At 36.6% G+C, this 20,723-nt stretch overlaps 1 protein-coding gene across 1 annotated transcript in view; it reads left to right on the forward strand.

The window, feature by feature from the left end:
• The window catches only part of SDCCAG8 (SHH signaling and ciliogenesis regulator SDCCAG8), a 1,727,915-nt gene that overhangs the window by 1,176,652 nt on the left and 530,540 nt on the right, over positions 1-20,723 (forward strand). Inside the window, exon 14 of the mRNA XM_044058322.1 lies at positions 14,761-14,888. Within this exon, the coding sequence (XP_043914257.1) occupies positions 14,761-14,888 (128 nt within the window). The remainder of the gene's footprint in view (positions 1-14,760; positions 14,889-20,723) is intronic.

The following is a 20,723-nucleotide window of genomic DNA, read 5'->3' on the forward strand; positions in this document are numbered from 1 at the left end:
AGTAAACCTGATTAATCCTTCCACTACTTAGACTCTACTTCATTACTATCTCCTACTTCTTACTTACTCTATCATCCATCTGGCTTTCCTCTTCTTCTGCCACTTGTTTTCCTACTACTTCTTTGCTTATAGACTGGCTTCTAGCTCTCATTGCTTGCTGACTATCTTACTTGCTCTCCTTCCTACAACCTACCTCTTCTAATTTCTCATATTCTCAGCTCTCATTCTCATACTTCCTACCTTATCATTATCTCTCAAAGTATTTTTTAACTTTATATGATGTCTTTGAGTTTAACTGTGTGTGGTAGTATTTATTTCATTTAGTTATCTTTATCAGACTTAGTATATTATAGTTATATAAGTATTTTTTGTGACTGTAACTATGTGAGTCAGTATTAAACTCACTAGTAATAATGACTAACTGTAGAGTTGTTAGTTTCTGTCTTTTAAAACTTTCTTTAAAACACTAGTATGTTTGCCTTAATGTATTCTCTGTGGAGCTTTTCTCCCCGGGCCTCTACTGAAAATGGAAATATCTCCAGTTAGACTAACCCGGTCAACAAATGTAAAATAAAAATAAAAAAATAAATAAAAATATGTTTGTTTTTGCATTAAATTGTTTTAATTATATATAAGCAGAACATCAAGAAAATTACCTGACAGAGTAGAGGAACACCTCTCCGCCATCAGGAACCACGATTTTAAAAACAGATTATTGAAACACAATGCTTTATGGAAGGATTTTAAAGGTTTCCATTTTTTCGTTCTTGAGCAAGTTAAAGACTTTTTTGGTGACCGTGATATATTGCTTGAGGTAATGGATCTAACCCAGCAGTTACGGGTAAATGCTGAAGCAACCCCAGGTCTTAATGAAATTTTGAACATCTGGTGCGGTCTACGTTGTTACTGTAAGCTGTTTTTTTTTTTGCAATAAAGGCATCTGTTTTCCCAGTAGATTGACTTTTTCTGACCTAACAAGGTTTTGTGAACTATAATCCTTAACTTGCGCTGATTGGTTAATCTTTCCAAAGTAGGGATTGATTGACGGACACTTCCTAGTGCATTTTGATAGGTCATTCTTGTCACTGTTTTTGGTCATTGATACTCTGGAGACAAGTTTCCATTGGTTATTGCTCACATGTATAATATGTTTTTTTACTGCTAACTACTATTTAAACCTTACATTCCAGTCCTTATTTCTGATGAAGTTCCTCAAGCAATAAAGAATTAAAGAGCTCAATACAACCGAGTGAATGGTCTTTTGGATCGTTTTTGTGTGTGTGTGCTTATATATATATATGTGTTTATATACAGTGGATATAAAAAGTTTACACATGCTTGTTACAATGCCAGGTTTTTGTGATATAAAAAAATAAGAATACAATAAATCATTTCAAAACTTTTCCCACCTTTAATGTGACTTATAACCTGTACAATTCAGCTGAAAAACGAACAAATCTGTTGAGGGAAGAAATATAAAAAATAAAAAAAAAAGTACAAGCTGGTTGCACTAGTGTCCACACCCTTAAACTAATACTTTTTTGAAGCATCTTTTGCTTTAATTACAGCATTCAGTCTTCTTGGATGCACACCTGCCATCAATTAATGAGACACTGATTAACCCCAAATAAAGTTCAGTTGCCCTAGTAGGATTTTCTTGACATTTTCTCAGTTGCCTGCTACAGCAAAAGCCATGGTTCGCAGAGTGTTTACGAAGCATCAAAAGGATCTCTTTGTTGAAAGGTATCAGTCAGAAGAAGGGTACAAAAACACTTCCACAGCATTGGATATATCATGGAACACAGAGAAGACAGTCATCAAAAAGTGTAGAAAATATGGGAGAACAGTGACGTTGCAAAGAACTGGATGTCCCTCCAAAATTGATGAAAAGACAAGATGACAACTGATCAGGGAGGCTTGCAAGAGACCTACAGCAACACTGCAGGAACTTCTGGCAAGTAGTGGTTGTGTACTACATGTGACGACAAATTGTTCTATTCTCCATATGTCTGAACTATGGGCTAGGGTTGCGAAATGGATGCCTTTTCTTACACAGAAAAACAACTATGCCCAGCTAAAATTTGCAAAACAGTACACCGTCTCCCAAAAGTATGTGGGAAAATGTGTTATGGCCTGATGAGACCAAGGTTGAACCTTTTGGCACAAAAACAACACTTCACATTACCAAAAGAACACCATCCTCACAGTGAAGCATGGTGATGGCAGCATAATGCTTTGGGGTTGCTTTTCTTCATCTGGAACTGGGGCTTTAGTCAGGGTAGAGGGAATTATGAACAGTTCCAAATACCAGTCATTTTTGGCACAAAATCTGCAGGCATCTGCTAGAAAGCTGAAGATGAAGAGGAATTTCACATTTTAACATGACAGTGATCCCAAGCATACATCCAAATCAACAAAAGAATGGCTTCATCAGAAGAAAATTAAAGTTTTGGAATGGCCCAGCCAGAGCCCAGACCTAAATCCAATAGAAAATATGTGGGGGTGACCTGAAGAGGGCTGTGCATAAGAGATGCCCTCGCAATCTGACAGATTTGTAGCACTTTTGCAAGAAAGAGTGGACAAATATTGCCAAGTCAAGATGTGCCATGCTGATAGACTCCTACCCAAGAAGAGTGAATCTTGTAATTAAAGCCAAAGGTGCTTCAACAAAGTATTAGTTTATGGGTATGCACACTTATGCAACCAGCTTATTGTACATTTTTTTGTTTTTTAATTGAATTGTGCAGGTTATAGGTCACATAAAAGGTGGGAAAAGTTTTGAAATGATTTATTGTGGTTTCGTTTTTTTTTTTTTTATCACAAAAACCTAGCATTTTGACAGGGGTGTGTATGTCAGTATGCATGTGTTTATATCTACATATCTAGAGAGATAGGTGTGTGTGTGTTTTTATATATATATATATATATATATATATATATATCTGTATTATATATATATGTATTTATTACCAAACAGAAATAGAAACAACTTACACTGAAGAAAACAACAACTTCTTGGACAAACTAGAAGTATGAAAACTGAACCGGTAAAGTTAGCGCTTTCATTCAGTTTTTTTATATGATCTTCATCAGAAACAAGTAAACAGTAAAATACATGTGACTTAATATAGACAATGAGTAGCCAGTAGTTACAAAAAAAAGACAGCTAAAAATTTTAAAAACTGATGTCTCTTCCTAATGATTCCATCTTGACACACATTTAATGTTTAAGGTATGCTGAGTTCTTGCACTTTTAGTAAGGTGTCAGCATCGCCCACAAACTCTGTCACAAGTTCTAAAACAAAAAATTTGAAACATTTAAATCCAGAGCAGTTAATACTATGCTTTCCTAAAGCATTCTTTGTCACAATTTTTGTTAGCTGAACATTGTTCCTTGATCCAGTCTGCTAATTTTCTAGTGGTCTTACCATTATAAAAAGTCAAACAAAAATCACAAAACCCTAAATAAACTGTATTACTAGTGTTACAATTAAAGTGGCCAGAAAAGTGAACTGTATAATTACAGTGTCTAAAAGTAAAACTGGTACATAAATGAATGTGTTTGTAAACCACACAGTTAAGACATCTAAACATACCTTTCTTAAAATAAGTGCAAGACCCAGATTGATAGAATAATAACTTGCCATGTTGTTCAAAAAACGATTTTAATGTTTTTTGTAACAAAAACTGGGGCCTTCACCTTACACTTGGGATAATTCTCAATCGCCCTGCATGATACACCAATTTTTGGTTAGAGGGAAAAAGTAAGTTTCAAATCTTGGCATGTACTTGACACTTGGTCTTCTCAAAATCTATTCTAAGTATAGGCTGGAACTTGGTATGTCTCTTCTTAATGATTTCTACAGTCAGTCTATCCAGTAGTTATGTGCTGTTGATATGTATTTCAAAGTTCATATCTCAGGTGGGCAGCCATGTCTTGAACACATAACATACTGGTTATGATTACAGACCTGATCTTAATCCTCTGTGTAGCACATGTCGCATGCTGATTTTGCTCTGAAACTGGGGAAATGACTGCCTTGTTACACACCTCTCTGACATCAACAAGTTATTTCAGAGCTGTGATACATTAGTCTTGATGCTTAATATCCAACATTGAATGGAACAAGAAAAATGAAAAACACTTTAAAAGCTGCAAAACCCTTCTTGCTGCCTAATATAATGTTAACTTTATGAATATACTTTTATATAGTGAGCAGTCATTAGTTGATTACTTAAAATGAATCCTAAAACCAACTTCATGAGTAGCAATTGAGTCCAAGAAAATATTATTAAATATAGACCTGTCTTAATCACGTGTGGGTATACTGGTATTGAGGATAATAGTAGGAAGATCAGAGTTTGTTTTTTGGAGTAGAACAACACTGACCTGGTCTTTGTTACATACATTTGTATTCCTGTATCATTCAGCCAATCTTACAGGAAAAAGAGGAGTCTGAATGGAGAGATGATAAAATCAGCAAAAGGAGCAAATTATTGCTGGAGTTGAATTCATGCTGAAGTCTTGGTGAGTACCTTCATGAGGTGGACCCTGATTTTCACAAAGTCTCACCAAGATGCTACTGAGATGTAGACTGTATGTTATATAACATATATCATAGACAGAAGCAGGTTAACAAAATAAAGAAGATAGCTGGGTGCACAAGTCACAGGATAAAAAAGTGCCCAATATTGATAGGGGCACTGCTACCAGGACTGGAAAAATGACAGTGTAAAATCATTGACACGTAAATATTCCTCAAGACATGGAAATATTCCTACAATGGGGATAGGCCAGGCCTAAGGGGAGGATGGCCCCCCTGTTGAAGGAAGCATCAGTTTCCAAATATCACAAAAACAGGCCATAAAAGAGCCATACAGTTGATAGAGTGGACTATTGAAGTAGAAATAAATTCTGTATTGTTACTATTATACAAGAAGCCCAGAATTTCCAGACAAAAGATGTACAAAAAGATTGAGAGAAATTAGAGGAAAGAAAAATATTTCCACAAGAAAAACTGTCAGAAGCCTCAAACAGAAATGTGTGTTTGTTAATACAAGATCCAAGAAAAATGCTATATAGAACAAGAAACATTGTGCCGTTTGGAAAAAGAAATAACTAAGGAAGTGCAAAATTTTCAAGAACAAAATTTAGAGATGTTTGAAAGGTATAAAAAAGAAATATGGCCATAGGGAAGAAAGATCTGATATGGTGCAATATTTCTGCAAAGGAGAAAGCCAAATTAATAAACACAAAAAGGCAGCCCCAAAAATATTCAAAGAGAAATATAGACAAAGGCGGAAAAAAGTAAGATCACAAAGAGGCAAAGTAGAACAGAAGATTAGCCAAGTAGAAGTTAAAAAAATAGAAACTGAAGTTATGGAATACTTGAGAAGTGAAGAATTCAATGTAGAAAGCATGATGAAATAACTAGTCCCCAAAGTAAGGAGAAACAAGAGGAGCAGAAGACATCTGAAGAAGAAATATGGACATGGGGAAAAGGAGATTTTAATGTGATGCAGTATTTATGCAAAGGGAAAGCAAAACTAATCAATGCAAAAAGAACACCACCAATTATATTTGAAGTGAAATACAGGTAAATATATATGGATATAGAAAATTTCACATTGCAAAAAATTAGAAAACAAAGAGGAATAGTATATAGGAGGATTAGTAATGGAGGAGTTAAAGAAATAGAAACTGAGGTTATTGATTACCTGCAAAGTGAAGGATTTAGTGTAGAAAGTTCAGTAAGATAACACAACAGGATAGAGCAATGGACACCCAAATTAAGGAGAAACCAGAGGAGCAGGAAGCCACTAATCAGTTGACATATGAAGATAATTTGGAGCCTCCCACTGGAGCTATACAGCAAGGGAAAGAACAGGAAACTGTGGCAACTCTTGACACAGTCAATATTGGGGAGTGATAGGCCAGCGATTTCTTATATGAAAGAGCAACGGCTGACACGGGTGGAAACTGAAGTAAACATGGCACATGAAGAAGCTCTGGAACTTTCTAAATAATTCCCGTAGCAAATGGTAAACAAAGAATATGCCCTCAATTTAGAAGAAAATGATCTAAGAGAAGAGTTGCTGGATTTAGTAGAGATGGATACACATATTAAGGTCATTGAAAGAAGTCGTCTCCAGAAGGCCAATAAAACCCAAAAAGTTAGAATTTGATAAAACAAATAAATACAGTAATTAGGACTGTCCGTAGAGAATCATGAGACATAACAGAAGTAAATAGGATACATTACTGTGCAGCCAAATTAATGACAGTCATACCACAAGCACACAGGGTAGTAAGGGAAAGGATGGGGAGAAATCAAATGCCATCATAGAAGTATCGGATAGAGAAAACTATAAAGCAATGAAGACAAAACTATAAAGCAATTAATACAAATAGTATTACTGCTAGAAAAAGGAACAGATCATCAAAAATCCTCAATGATGTGATAAAAGCAATGCTCATTATTATAATGGGTCAGGATTTATCATACACTATCGCAAATAATAAACTAAAAATACAAACACAGGCAGAAAAACTTAGAAGATACACAGATAAATATAAAGGAAAAGTACAAAATAAGCAATTTATTAATCACCCAAAAAAGTTTTATACAAGATTGGAAAACATTGTAAAAGGAATTGAAAGACCACCAAAAAATAAAGAAGTAGATACATTTTGGATAAATATTTATGAAGATCCTGTTTAACATAAAGATACTAAATGGATAGAAGTAAAATAAAGAATAAGAAGTTCAAATGCACAAGATATGAAATGGGATGAAGTAATGGCCAGAGAGATTGAAACAAAGTTAAAAAAAGCCTCTAATTACAAAGTCCCAGGCCCAGATGTAGTACGTAACTAGTGGTTAAAAGTATTAACATCTTTGTTTGAAAATTAAGACAAGTAAGAACTATTTGTATGAGCACCCCAAACAGACACCAGCCTCGCTAACGAGGAAAAACAGTGCTCCTACTTGCGTGAAAATGTAAGCCACCCTAAAAACTATAAACCAGTAACTTGCCTTCCAATGACGTATAAACTATACACCAGAATTGATGCCAACAGAGTTTGTCATTTAGAAGAAATCTCAGTTATGACAATAGAACAAAATGGTAATAAAAGAAATTCATATGGAACAAAGGATCATTTGTAGTTAAATAAAGTCATAATGGAGAACTGTAAAAAGGGGAAGAATCCGAGTATGGCATGGATAGACTACAAAAAAGCATTTGACATTATCCCATATTCATGGATAAAAGAATGCATACATATGTATAAGATACACCCAACCCTGATAATGTACATCACAACGACCATGAAATAGTGGCAAACCACTTTGCAGTTAAGCTATGATAAAGGATAAATTATTATTCAGGGATAAAAATCCAAATGGGGGTATTCCAGGGTTACTCTGTCACCACTGCTCTTTTGCCTTGCCCTTAATCCATTAAGATGTCTGCTTAACAGATTTAGGTCATGGCTATAATTTGGCTCCCAGAAAGCAACAAAGTATAAGGACTTCTCATCTTCTCTTTGTCTATGATTTACAACTGTGTAGCTCATCAGATGAGGAACTGAAATCACAAATGCAAGTAGTCAAAATTTTTTCACATAATATAAGAATGTAATTTGGTCTTGATAAATGTACAAAACTAACTTTTAAACAGGAAAGCTACAGCGCCAAGAAAACATCAAGTTTGAGACAAGAATGTAATATAAAAGAACTTGAGCAAGAGAGATTGTATAAATGTTTGGCAATTGATGAAGGATCAACAATAAAACATGAACAAATGCAAATTAAACTCAGTAAGGAATATTTTGGAAGACTTAAATTAATCCTAAAAACAGTAAAACAGTGTTGACATCTAGGAACAAAGTTCAAGCTATAAACCAATTTGCTCTTCCTGTCCTAACTTACAGTTTTGGAGTGACTGACTGGCCACAAACGGTGTTGGATAGCATACCAAGATTATATATTCCCCTTTCCAAAGGAGGTATGGGCCTCCTTGAAATTGATTACATGTATAAATCTGCAATTTTGGGACTGCATACATATCTGCTGACCTCCCAAAACCCAAACATAAAGAAAGTTTTGAAACCCGTGGAGATTAAATCTAAGATGACTTCCCTGCTTAGTCTAGCAGAAGCATATTGGCATCAAGCAGGAATGGAAATTAAACCAGAAGTAGATAAAAATCAGGCAGCAATTGAATGTGCCAGAAAACAAAAGAAAGAATATAAGGTGAAAGGTCAGATGAGTAGGCAAGAAATGTGGAAAATGCATAAATATAGTTGCAAGTATACAAAACTCCTGAAACAACCTCATGTTGATCAGGATCGAATGCAGAAATGGTTAAGGAGAGGCGAGTTCAAACCCAACAATGAAAGGTTAATATTGGCAGCCCAAGATAGCGGACTGCATACACATTGATTTACAAAGTCCATTGAACATGTGGGAGAAACAGACAAATGTAGGTTTTGTAGAACAGAATTGGAAACAGTTGCACACCCTATTGCTGGTTGTGACATACTAATGGTAGAAGGAGTGTACACTGCAAGGCATAATAATGTGGCAAGACTGTTGCACTGGGGATTGTGCAAACATTATAATATTGAAGTAGCTGAAAACTACTAAAAACATGAGCTACAAAGCATCATAGGAAATGGTCTACATCACATGGGATCATTCATTACCAACAGTTCAAAAGATAGATGCAAGAAAACCACATATAGTTGTCCATGAAATGAAGACAAAAGAGCATTGATCAATGAAATCATTACACCTAGTGGCTACAGTGTCTTGCATACAGAGAGACACAAAGTCATAAAATATCAGGATTTGCAGGCAGAAACTAGAGCAATGTGGAAAAAAGATACCCGGACAGTTCCAGTAGTAGTAGAACCAACGGATCTTATAAAAACAAATCTACAATCGTATTTAGATATGTTACCGATGCATTTAACTCTGTACAAATTGCAGAATGAGTCATTACTGGACACATTACGGGTGCTGTGAAGAGCACTCCTGGCTGACATCAAGGATTGAAACAATACTAATTTCAAGAACTTTAATCTTACTCTGACTTAGGAATGGGGTCTATTCATGTCATGGTATTAGAAACCCAAAAGATTTGGAGAAATTAAGAAAAAGAAACTGTTGTAGTTTAGAGTCATGAAACTCAAGGGAAGAATATTCTAGTTTACTATTTAATTCATCTATGCAGTAAAAATGAAACCTATTTTTGATTAGTCATAGCACCATCTTTGTGTACTATGTGTGGAACTCTGATTTTCAAGGACATGTGAAAGTCGAAACCATGAAGAGGTTGAGAACTGCAGTGCCAACTAAGTTACCCTTATTTAAGTGACATAGAATTTATTCTGCAAAGTCTAGGAATGCTGTGTCACTGCCTTGCTGAGGTGTGAAACCATGCTGCATGTTAGAGATTAAGTTGAGTAGATTAGTTTAATCAAGTGTTTTGCGACAGATTTTTTTTTATTTTCTGAAGGAGGAAGTAAGTGCTGTTGGGCTGTAGTTGTTCAGTATGGTGGATGTGCCACCTTTCAAAAGGGTGCAGTAACTCCATGCTTCCTGCCTTTCTTTATGGTTCTTTTTGTTAAGCACTGTGATTGTGTGGGAAACCATATAAACAGCAATTTTAAAGTATTCTGGGCCGAGGTTGTCAAACGCATACAAATAGTTTTTTGAAGAACTTTAGTACCTGTTGTTGTTCCACAGTCTTAAAGGGTGAAAGCTGTAAAGTAGTTATGATAGTACTTGAGTCTGACTTCACCAGTGGAATTATTGCCATTGAGTTTGTACACAGAGTCATGGAAGTGGTATATGAGAATGATCAGCTTCCACATTATCATTAATGTCATAATTGGATGATGGAGTTTGGGAGGGACCAACATGGAAAAGCCAGCTGACTGATCCCCCCCCCCCCGACTTCCCCACTGGTTAGGTTTGCTATTTTACTTGATTGTGTACAGTTATGAACCACTTATGTTGTCTTTCAGTTTCAGACTTGTGGTAAATATTCCACAGGTCATTTCAGTTAGACATCATGATAATGTTCAGCAGTTTAGCTCGATTGGGGTGATGGGGAAAGCTGCCCTAGCTGCATAGTGTTAGAGGGCACAATCAGCAGATGCTGCTGTGTCTTCAATGCAATACCAGCATTCTGAATTTCGATATTGCATTTTTGGTCAGAAATGATGCACTTCTTTAGATTTCCTTTTGTGGCATAAACTGTAGTGCAGTGTATGTGATATGTTTTTCTTTGGGGGGGTTGATTTGCAGGTTTATTCTTATGACTGCTGATATACTGTGTGTGTGTGTGTGTGTGTGTGTGTGTGTGTGTGTGTTTATGTGAGAGAAAGAGAATGATACATGCGTATAGACATACTTATGTGCTTATATGATGAAGTTCCTGTCATGCCATTAAAACCCAAAACATTTGGAGAAATTATAAAACAGGAAACATTAACTATGACTTGTTGACGACGACGTTATCTTCAGTTGTGCATATTCTTATTTATTGAAAACTTGTTAGATATCATTGAGTTCTCCCTCTCTGTATATGTATGTGTGTGCATGTGTGCCTGCATTTTTTGCATGATGCTTATCTACATAGGGACACACTACAGGAGAGGACATTAAGCATGGATTGTGAATGATGATGTCACTTTTGACTGTGTCTTTTAAAACATGCGTATCTTTAGTTGGTTAAAATATTTAATGCATATAATATTAAATTTCCTAGTGCTGTATAATGAAAGAGATTATACAGTAAGGGCCTCCATAATCAGCTTTAATAAAGTATGCAAGCAGCCACAGACAGTCTTTAAAATGTTGCCATCAATTAAAGGCAAGTTTCACTAATATAGCACTGTGGCACTGAACTTTAACTTCTCTTGGCTAGCAGAAGGGAATGCAAATTGCTGCCGACAGTTCATTTCACAATGACCTTGAGGGGTTTTGCTTCTTGAAGAAGAAAGCAGAAGCTTGCGGTAAACAAAGTTCACTTCTGACAGATGGATTGAATGACAGAAAGGTTGTGAGTGCCAGAATAGCCCTGGCAGAGGAGGAAATGTTCAGCGGAATCCAACAGGAGAGGAGGTGTGAACAGGTGCGGGGCTGCTGACGGAAGAGGAACCAGATGGAGAGAGCCAGAGCCAGTTTAGTTAAAGAAAAACGGAAAAATGAAAGGCTGTGGGATCATCAGCTAGAATTATGTGAAAACTGTAAAAATTCATAAAGCAGAATCTACCCAGTAGGGTGGCAATTACTTAACATACTGGCAAGAATTTGTTACAGCTTAAAATGTGTTACTGATGTGGTGCTGTATGGACAGATAAAAGTAATTGATCTGTGTTAGTTGGCTACAAAAATAATGCGAAACTTGTATGAAGAGAACAGTTCCAAAAATTTACAGAAAATTAGATTGCTGCCCCCATCTAGCAATAAGGCATCCAGGGAATGTGCCAGGAAGTAAAGTTTTCTGCTGAAATTAATAGCATGATTTCAGTTGCAGAATTGAGTGCAGACAATAAGCATCAGTTTTAAAAGAATGTTGCCCTGCGTGTGAACTTTTTCATAGCATGTACACACTTAGTGACAGACACAAATGCTTGTCCATTATGAGGAGAATCTAATAAACATTTATATGGAACAGCTTAAAATCTTTAATTACACGTGGGACAATCTTGGCAAAAAAAAAAAAAAATTTAAAGCATCTTTCCAGAAACTTGTTTTTCTTAACAATGTATAGTAGTCCAGCTGATGTTTCATTAGCCATTTTCTTAGTTCATTTACCACTTCCCCCTGTTTGATGTTACTGTATTTTCATTTGTTTTTTTTTAATGAAATCCTTGGTCATTATTTCTGTACTTGCAAAGTTATAGAAATGGAGAAATGCTATTCTTGTAATTTAGGTTTAACTACATGAGCCTGCATTTGTAATCATTAACATATTGTTAAGATTCCCCTGTATTTTTAAGTCTCAGACTTGGGACATTGCCAGAAGTCGTTTGTAAGCCTGCAGGTCATTGTGTATAAGAAGCAAATCTGTCTGCTGTACTTGTTTTATTAGTCACCCCCCACCACCACCACCAGGGTATATTTATGATGTGCCAGGAAATATTGTAGTTCTTGTGCATCAGTTTACACACACTTTTCATGATTTCAATGAGACTGTAGTGTGTCCTCCTTTTAGAGGATTATTTATGATGTACTTTTGCAAAATGTGTTTTTGTCATCTTAGTTTATAGATGTTTTCAGCAGAAATGTTAATATTAAAAAGATTTTTGGAGTATAATGGCAGATCACCTGATCAGTGGGCATCTTTATTATATTCCTGCTGTCATCCTGTGTTCCAGTGTGACTCTAGTTTGCAGGGCTGGGAAGTTAGAATGGGGATATTTTTTGTATATTATTTGTATTCCTTACTTTTGCTAACCAGCTAAGCTGTCCTGGCTGCCAGTGACACTTTCTTTTTCCCTGTGCTTTTGACCTTTGACACATCACATTACCACATGGGGGGGGGGGTCTCACCTTTAAAGGTGATTTATCACTGCCCTGCCTTGTAAGTCATTGAAGTGTGCTCACTGGTGTAGAGGGATAAATTCTTGACTATGACCCAGATTCTCGAGTTTGGTTATCAATCTAGCTGCTGGAGGTGTTGGCAACAGTATGAATGACAGTGATCTTTACTGTAAGTAGTGATAATTATGAGGCAGCAACTGCTCACCACTCACAGGGGAGATGGTTAGGTGTTCATGCCCGGGGTGCACATTTCATAACTATAATCCTTGTGGAGACCTGAGATCACACATAGGTACTTGCTAAAAGTGGCTAGGACCTTCTAAAAGTCACGTTGCTCGGAGAACTCGGTGGCACCCCTTACAAAAGCCTTTTGCTTGCTTCCCTTGAATGTCTGTGGGTATTTGAAGGAAGAATATTAAGTCATAAGAAAACACTCTCATTCCTTTGTGGATGATACTACTGGTGCTTGACTGTCATCCTGAAAGGCAAAAGTGAGAAGTAGGGCTGTTGTCTGAGAGAACATATGGTGGTAATCAAGATGGGAACCAGAGCAGAAATGAGCACAAACACTTAAAAACTATTAGGGAGCAGGAATCTGCAGAGAGGTAGTTCCCATTCTCTGTATGGGAAGTTTGGGATTTTCTTTTCTTGAATGTCCTTTTCCCTGGCTGGGCAGCCTGACTGAGCATCTGTTGTATGCATCTTTTTTCTATTAATGCCTCTGTGCATTTTTATAACCAGCTTAGAAGTACCATATTTATACAGGCCCAAATGAATGGTACATGCACCTGGAGTTAGTTTGCTGTCTTGTCTGCTGTGGTAAAAAGTTCTGCACCCTCACCCTGAGAAAGTAGAGTAAGCCAGTTATGACTTAGTCCTACTATGTCACAGTCACTACTAGAACCCATATCACCTGCAGTTTTGGGTTGAAACTACTGTGCCAGTGAGGATCATCCTTTCATACAATTCTGGTCATTCGGGGAGGGTGGTTTGATTCTGATGTACGTGTCTAATTGTAGTTGTATGATTATGCTGAAAAGATGAGCATGGTTATATTTGGAGCACAAAGCAGAGACTTAGCTTTCTAATATGCAGTGGTGAGGGGAACATAAAAGAGCAAACTCAAGTAACCAGAGGCTTAAATTACATGTCACCCTTTATCTACTTAATACTGACAGGCAGCATTGCTCTACATACTTTGTCATGTTTGTGTGTAGGAAGGGAGAGGATTCTTTAGATGAGACATTAAACAGTTCCTATCTGCCTGAGTTGGTAGTAACACAGGTGAATGTAAAAGATCCCTTGGCACCTCTTAAAAATAGTAGAGGAAATTCCCCTGATACCTTGACCAAATTTCCCGTACTAATAAAACTACTGTCTTGGGTCTCCAATGAAAAAAGGCTACTAGACCAGTGGGACTAACCATATCAGTAAAGGATAAATAAATGAATAAGTAAGTAACACAATGATACTGCCTCTCTCTAGCCTTCAGGAGGATAGATGTGAAAAGCAGAAACTGATGCCCAGTTACCTGGATAAATAGCTAATAATAAATGATAGCAGCAAGAAATGAAGGATTATAATGCATAATTACAGTTAATTTATTTTTAGACTAATCTGTGCACACTAGTTAATGACCATAACCTCTGGCCAAGCATTTCTGTTATGCAAACTAAACACTTTGTACTCTGCTTATTCCTCAGGACTGCACTGTGAATGAGGTATTTATTTTTGTTCATTTGTTAACAAAAAAGATCACTAGACATAAGTGTCTATTTCAGAGGCATTGTGGGAATATTGTCAGGTTATGCAACTTTCTCAGAGTCTCATAGTTTGATAGTGCAGGTTGAAGAAATCAAACCTCAGGCTACAGAATGAAATTCATTAGCAGCTGTTAATTCGTGTCCCAAACTGTGAGACTAATCATGTCTCTTACTGGCTGCCTGTAATCTATCCAAATTATACTTTGTATAATATGATAATGCTATGAAATCTGCACTTGTAAATAAACATTCTTTTAGGCACAGTTTAGGAAAAATGTTTGAATATAAAACACTCTGCATAATCCTGTTCCAGTATATATAACTAGCAGCTGCTTTGGCTGTCTGATTCAATACTGAAATTTAGCATGATGTGCATATATTGTTATATTAGATTTTAACCACCGTATTTCTTTTTTTGCTTGTTAATTTTGTAGGTTAGAGAAGGAAAGTGTTGTTCGTAGCCATAGTGATGATGTGAAGGCCCTGGCCCTCCAGGCCCAACATGGACAACAGGAGCTGACACAGAAGATACAGCAAATGGAATCTCAGCATGACAAGGCTGGTAGGTGGTAGGCATAGATTAGAGCCTGGGCACTCATTCCCAGGCCAGGCCCACACCTTACTGTGAAATGACATCAGGAACACCTGTAACCTTTGGCTGGCCGAAGGGAACAGATGCTAACTACACCGGAGATTCCGAATTACATATTAGTTAGCGTTTAAAAGAGAAAATGGAAAACGTTGCCCACTGTCTGTTGATTTCAGAGTGCTGCTGTCACATCTGCTGCACCATCTGGATTATGAGTTTATTTACCTGTGTTTAAGAAACTGAAAGCTGAACAGTATTAGAACAAAGCTGAAAAACAAAGGGCTCCTTTTTTGGCTTGCTTTTTGGGCACACATGTTATATAAAGAAAACAGCATCAGACACACTGCAGGACGTGCTGCGGGCTTATGCTTAAAGTCTCTTGAATGCTATTGAACTGCTCCCCAGAATACAGATAATAGCCACTCTTGAAGGCTAATGAGTTTGATTCAGTATCCAAACCAGAGGAAAGCTTTTGCCTTTATTGTTAATCAATTCTTAATCACAATTTCAGCTAAAGTAATACATTTTATGGCTTATAATTGTTTTGTGCCATTGTTTAGTGTTCATATCTGTGCATACATTTTCTATGTTCTGCAGAAGAATTTATGTAATATTTTGACAGATTAAAGCTTTCACATTGATTTGAAAATTTACTAACAAGAGGTGATATTTACAACTGTCAGTTTGATGTACATCTGACATCTTCTCACACTTTTGGCAGGCAGGAAGACTTGAGTTGTGGTCCCTGCTGGTCCACAGCCTTTGACCTTGAAGTTGTAGGCATTGTAGAAAAGCTGCTTGAGCAGTTTGCTTTTGCCAGATAAAAAATAGCACGTTGGTGCTGATTCAATTAATTTATTAAGTCAAGTGATAGGCTTGCTAGTGCTTATTTACTGAGCTTTGTATACCAAGATAGAGCAATTCAGTCTGTATAAGATATTATATACTAATGTAAACCTGATGTTTAGGTAAAGTGCAATGCTTGTTATAATTATCAGGATGAGTTAGACTTGGGTAGTCATCCATTTATTTATCTATTTTATTTACTGATATGAATGTCATGGAAACCTGCCCTTCTTTTTAGACTCTCCCACCCTGGGCAAAATATGTGAAATGGTCATTAGACTGTGCAGCGACCAGGTATATACTATCCGTATGTATAAGAGAGAGATAATTCTTCCAAAATTTCACTTTAGCAATATTACCAAATTTTAACTGAAGTAATGCATTGTGCATGTTTTAAACACTGAGATGTAATTGATTATTGTTATTCTTTTTAGTTGTATTCATTTAATTTTATATATATATATATATATATATATATATATATGTGTGTGTGTGTATACATACATATATATATATATCAAAAAAACAAAACTGTAGTACCAATGGAGTCAGGAAGAATTAGAAACATATTTAATAAATCCTTGTAAATAACTTTTGCAGCAAAAATCCATGACAGCGAAAAAAATATATATATCACAACTTAAATTTAGTGCTTTCGTCCACTAATGCAGTGTTCACTAATCGAACTTCATCAGAATTATAGTAATGTCTTTCAGCTTTTCCTGGTTAGGGTTTGCCACAGCGGAACGCCAGTCCACTTATGATAATTCAAAAATACATTAGATGTGAAATAACATTCTAAAGTTCCAGACAATTGTATTGGTAGGAGAGGGAGCTACCACTCCTATCTGATCCATTTGAGAATGCTTCTCACATTGAGATTCCCATTAAGGCCAGGGGCCATGTCAGCCAAAAGTCTAATCTGCCATCTGAGTTCTTTAACCTCAAGCAAAGAATTGAATTCTCCATAAGGTAATGATACATAATCAAGTATTAGGAACAAAAATTTGCTTTACTGGGAGCTAGAAAGTGTGTGTCTAGCCAAAGCATTTTTCCAGTCCCCTTTCCTTATAGCCTGACAGTGTTCTTTAATGCGATCATTACATTTTCTAATAGTTTTGCCTACATAGAAGGCAGAGCATGCATCACACACTCCCAGGTAGACAGTATTGGTGCTATCACAATCAAAAGAATCGCTAAACTGTATCAGAAACTTGGGATTGGGAAGTTAGAAACTAGCACCCAAAGCAATAAAAGGGCAGCAAACACATTTGCCACAGTTGTACATCCCTGTCATTTGAACAGGGCAACTAAGAAGACAAGGGGATGTTTTTTCAAAAAGATTTTTCGGAGACCTAGTTCTCTTATAACTAAAACTAGGGGTGTCACCCAATACCCTGGACAATTCATGGCTACTCTTAATAATATTCCAGTTCTTAGACAAAATGTTCCTAATGGGTTCTGCATCTAGAGAAATGGGAATATTTTATATTTTATATATATATATATATATATATATATATATGTTCCGCGGTGGTGCAGCGGTAGCATTGTTGCTTCACAGCAAGAGGTTCTCCCATTTGATTCTCGGCTGGAGTGCCTTCTGTGTGGAGTCTGCATGTCCTCCCCATGGTTGGGTGGGCATTCGAAAGACATGCGGAAATGGGCGTGCCTTTGTTGGAGGTTGAACGTCGAGCTGGCACCTCGTGGTGACCCATAACCAGGAAAAGCCGAAAGACAACAACATATATATATATATATATATATATATATATATATATATATATATATATATATATATAATATGTATTTATATTTAATTTAACTGTGTAAGGGAACTAGTGTGTCTCTCACCCCTTTCAGTCATGACCCAGACCGCAAGGGTAAGGATAAATGCAAATGTTTTGGAAGGGGAGAGAAAACCCATGCAGACAAAGGGAGAACATAAGAACTCCACAATGGCGGTGACTACAGATTGGGACTGAACTCCCAGACCAAAGAGTCACAAGATGAAGAACTTAGCCACTGAAGCACCTTGCTATCAGTTATAAAAAGCACCTTGCTATCAGTTATAAAAAGCACCTTGCTATCAGTTATAAAAAAAACTTTTAAAGTCATTTGCTAAAGAAGTAATCAACATGCAGTTGTACAAATCTCTCTGAAACTTTTAGAATCTGCTAATAAACAATTTTGGAGAGGAGATATAAGGAAAACAATGCCTGGTAAAGTTCTTGCTGCCATGCTTCGTTACATCACTTTGTTTTGCTGTTTAATCTCATTATTTTTGCACTGTTGAGGTTCTCTCTGTACCCTTGTCAGGATATAGTTGGAAGGGTTACTGGTTTTAATTTAGTGAATTAAATAAACAAATGGTGATGAGATATCTCCTTTTCTAAGTATGTTATAGAGATGTACTTTAGAATGAGAGAAGTATTGTCATAGTATCTGCTTTAAAACCTGTGAGTATACCAGTTATGCAGTGGTCTGTAGAACAGAAGACAAGATGGCTACTTTTAGCTTTTCTTATTGGCAGGAATACATGGCCAGGATTTATAGTAAATAGCACTATAGCACCAATGATTTGCTTTGTACTGCTAACTACTGATTCATAATGATCTAAATTCTCTAAAAGGAAACGTCTCTTCACCTGGGAATTTGCCTGACTATGAATTACTCCTCTTTGCAGATAGAAAAAGTACCCAGTGGAGTACCTACCACCTGCACTGTAACATAGGTACCAAGACAGTGCTCCTCCTCATCCCAAGATGGACAAACACACCAGCACTTACAACAATCATCCATGCACAGACAGTCACAGACTAATTTGCAAACTGTATGCACAGTGAGACACTAACACACACCCATTTGCCAACAGCACTGTGTACTGCTATCTGTGTACAATGCAGTTGCTCCAACTCACCTTGCACAAATTCCCATCACTGAAAGGAATGAGTGTTTACCACAAGATTGCAGTACACACTTGACACCTTTGGATCCCAGCCTTGGCCCACACTTGTGTAGTTTGAGTGTCTATGAATCCTGTGGCATTCTGAACCCTGCTGCCTAGAGAACACAACCGGGATACTAGGCAGTGAATCAGAACAAATGAGCTTGTAGTCCTCTTGTATACTTTACAGGTACTATTAATACCTCTTATCTTATGCACTGAAACCAATCTTTGTTGTACAGTATACTTGAGTATGTTTTTAACTGCCAATGTTTGGATTGTTCCGATACATGTTATTTCATTGTAGGTTAAGAAAAATAATAGCTGTTAACATAGTCAGCATCCCAGATGACCACCTGTAGATTTCTACCCTTTACTGTCTATATCCTTTCCACTTAAAGATGTATACTCTTCATACCAATCTTTTTTTTTTTCTTATGGGGTTACGTTTCTGTTGAATTACAGCTACTACAAACCACTTTTTTTTTTGGTTGATCTATTGTTTCCCAAAAGAACACACTGAAGTGGGTGGTGCTTTAGCATGCTTTCATATAACACAATGGTCTTCAACTCTGTTGTATTGGACAACAACACTTACAAGATTTAATACAGTCCAGTAAAGAACTGTGGTTACATAGATTTACCAGTACAGGATCCAGACTCTAATGTGTGTTCTTTTGACTTTTGAGAATTTATCATGAGTGTTTTTTCACATAGCAAGAGGGAATCCAGGTAAATTTTAAGATTAATTTATCAGTTTTGGCATTGATGTTGTCATAGTATATAATGCTTAGTGGACTGTTGCCTCATGTCATATTCTGTCATCTCACATACTGTCTGTCTGTAATATCCATTATATAAATTTAATTGTATTTTGTTTTTTCTTCATTTGAAATGTCTCTGTCATTGCATGTGCAGTGCTCTGAAATGCCATCAGTGTTTCTCACTGTTCATTTAAGAACTGAGTTGAACTGCATAGGATGGAGTTATAATGGACTTTTTAGTAGGTTTTTGTTTTTTTATTTATGTTTTTTCAGTCTCGGAGTGAGTACATCACAGTGAATACAAAGTTCAACTTAAGAAAATAATAACAGCAAAAAGGAAAACACATGCTTTGTAAACAAAGGATAATGGGTTACATTTAATACTTGGCTGCTAAGACATAATAATTCAAGAGTTTATAATCCAGTATTAGAGCTTGAACACTATTTTCACAATGGCTTCTTCTTTGTCTTTCGACTTTTCCCGGCAAGAGGTCACCACAGCGTAACTCTGGTCCGCTAATGATTGGCAGTGGATTTTTACATTGCCGAGTTGCCAGATGACACCCAACCTTCAGACGTCACTTGACCATGGGGCGGACATGCAGACTCCACACAGAAGGCATTCCAGCTGAGAATTGAACTGGAGAATCTCTTGCTATGAGGTGACAACGATAACCGCTGCACCACCGCGGCCTCATAGTATTTTCAGAATGGCTAAAACTTTGAATTACCATATGTACATTATATACAGTGGTGATACATTGGCATGTGGGATAGAGGTAAAGTAAAGGAGGGGAGATCAAACTGGTGGATTGGTGCCCAGCTTATGTGACTCTTTTGCTAGCAGGAACATTGGGTTTCATTGAGTAGATATTTTTTTTTTAATTGACATCTTAAGTTGAAATAAAAGATGAGTTCCTTCAGTGGATAGAGACATTGTCAATGGGTTGGTGCTAAGGTGGAGAAGCAGTACCTCATATGAAGTTTGATTTAGAGAGTGAGGAGTGCTAAAGGAATACTTTTTTACTTGCAGGGGAGGAGAGGTAATGTGAGTTTGTTAGCCCAAAATAGAAGGGAGGTGTTTATTTTTTTTTTTTCAGTATGCAGTTGAAAGTGGAGGGTTTGGTCTAAACGTGTCACGACATATTTGAATGAAGTAATGTTTTCTGGTTTAGTGTTATTTAGGTGTAAGATGTGCACTTCGTTTGGAGTTTGGGAATCTTTTTCATTGTTTTGCATTTGAGAATTAAG

Source organism: Protopterus annectens, chromosome 1.part2, assembly GCF_019279795.1.
Source record: "Protopterus annectens isolate FY-2018-M chromosome 1.part2, PAN1.0, whole genome shotgun sequence".
NCBI lineage: Eukaryota > Metazoa > Chordata > Ceratodontiformes > Protopteridae > Protopterus > Protopterus annectens.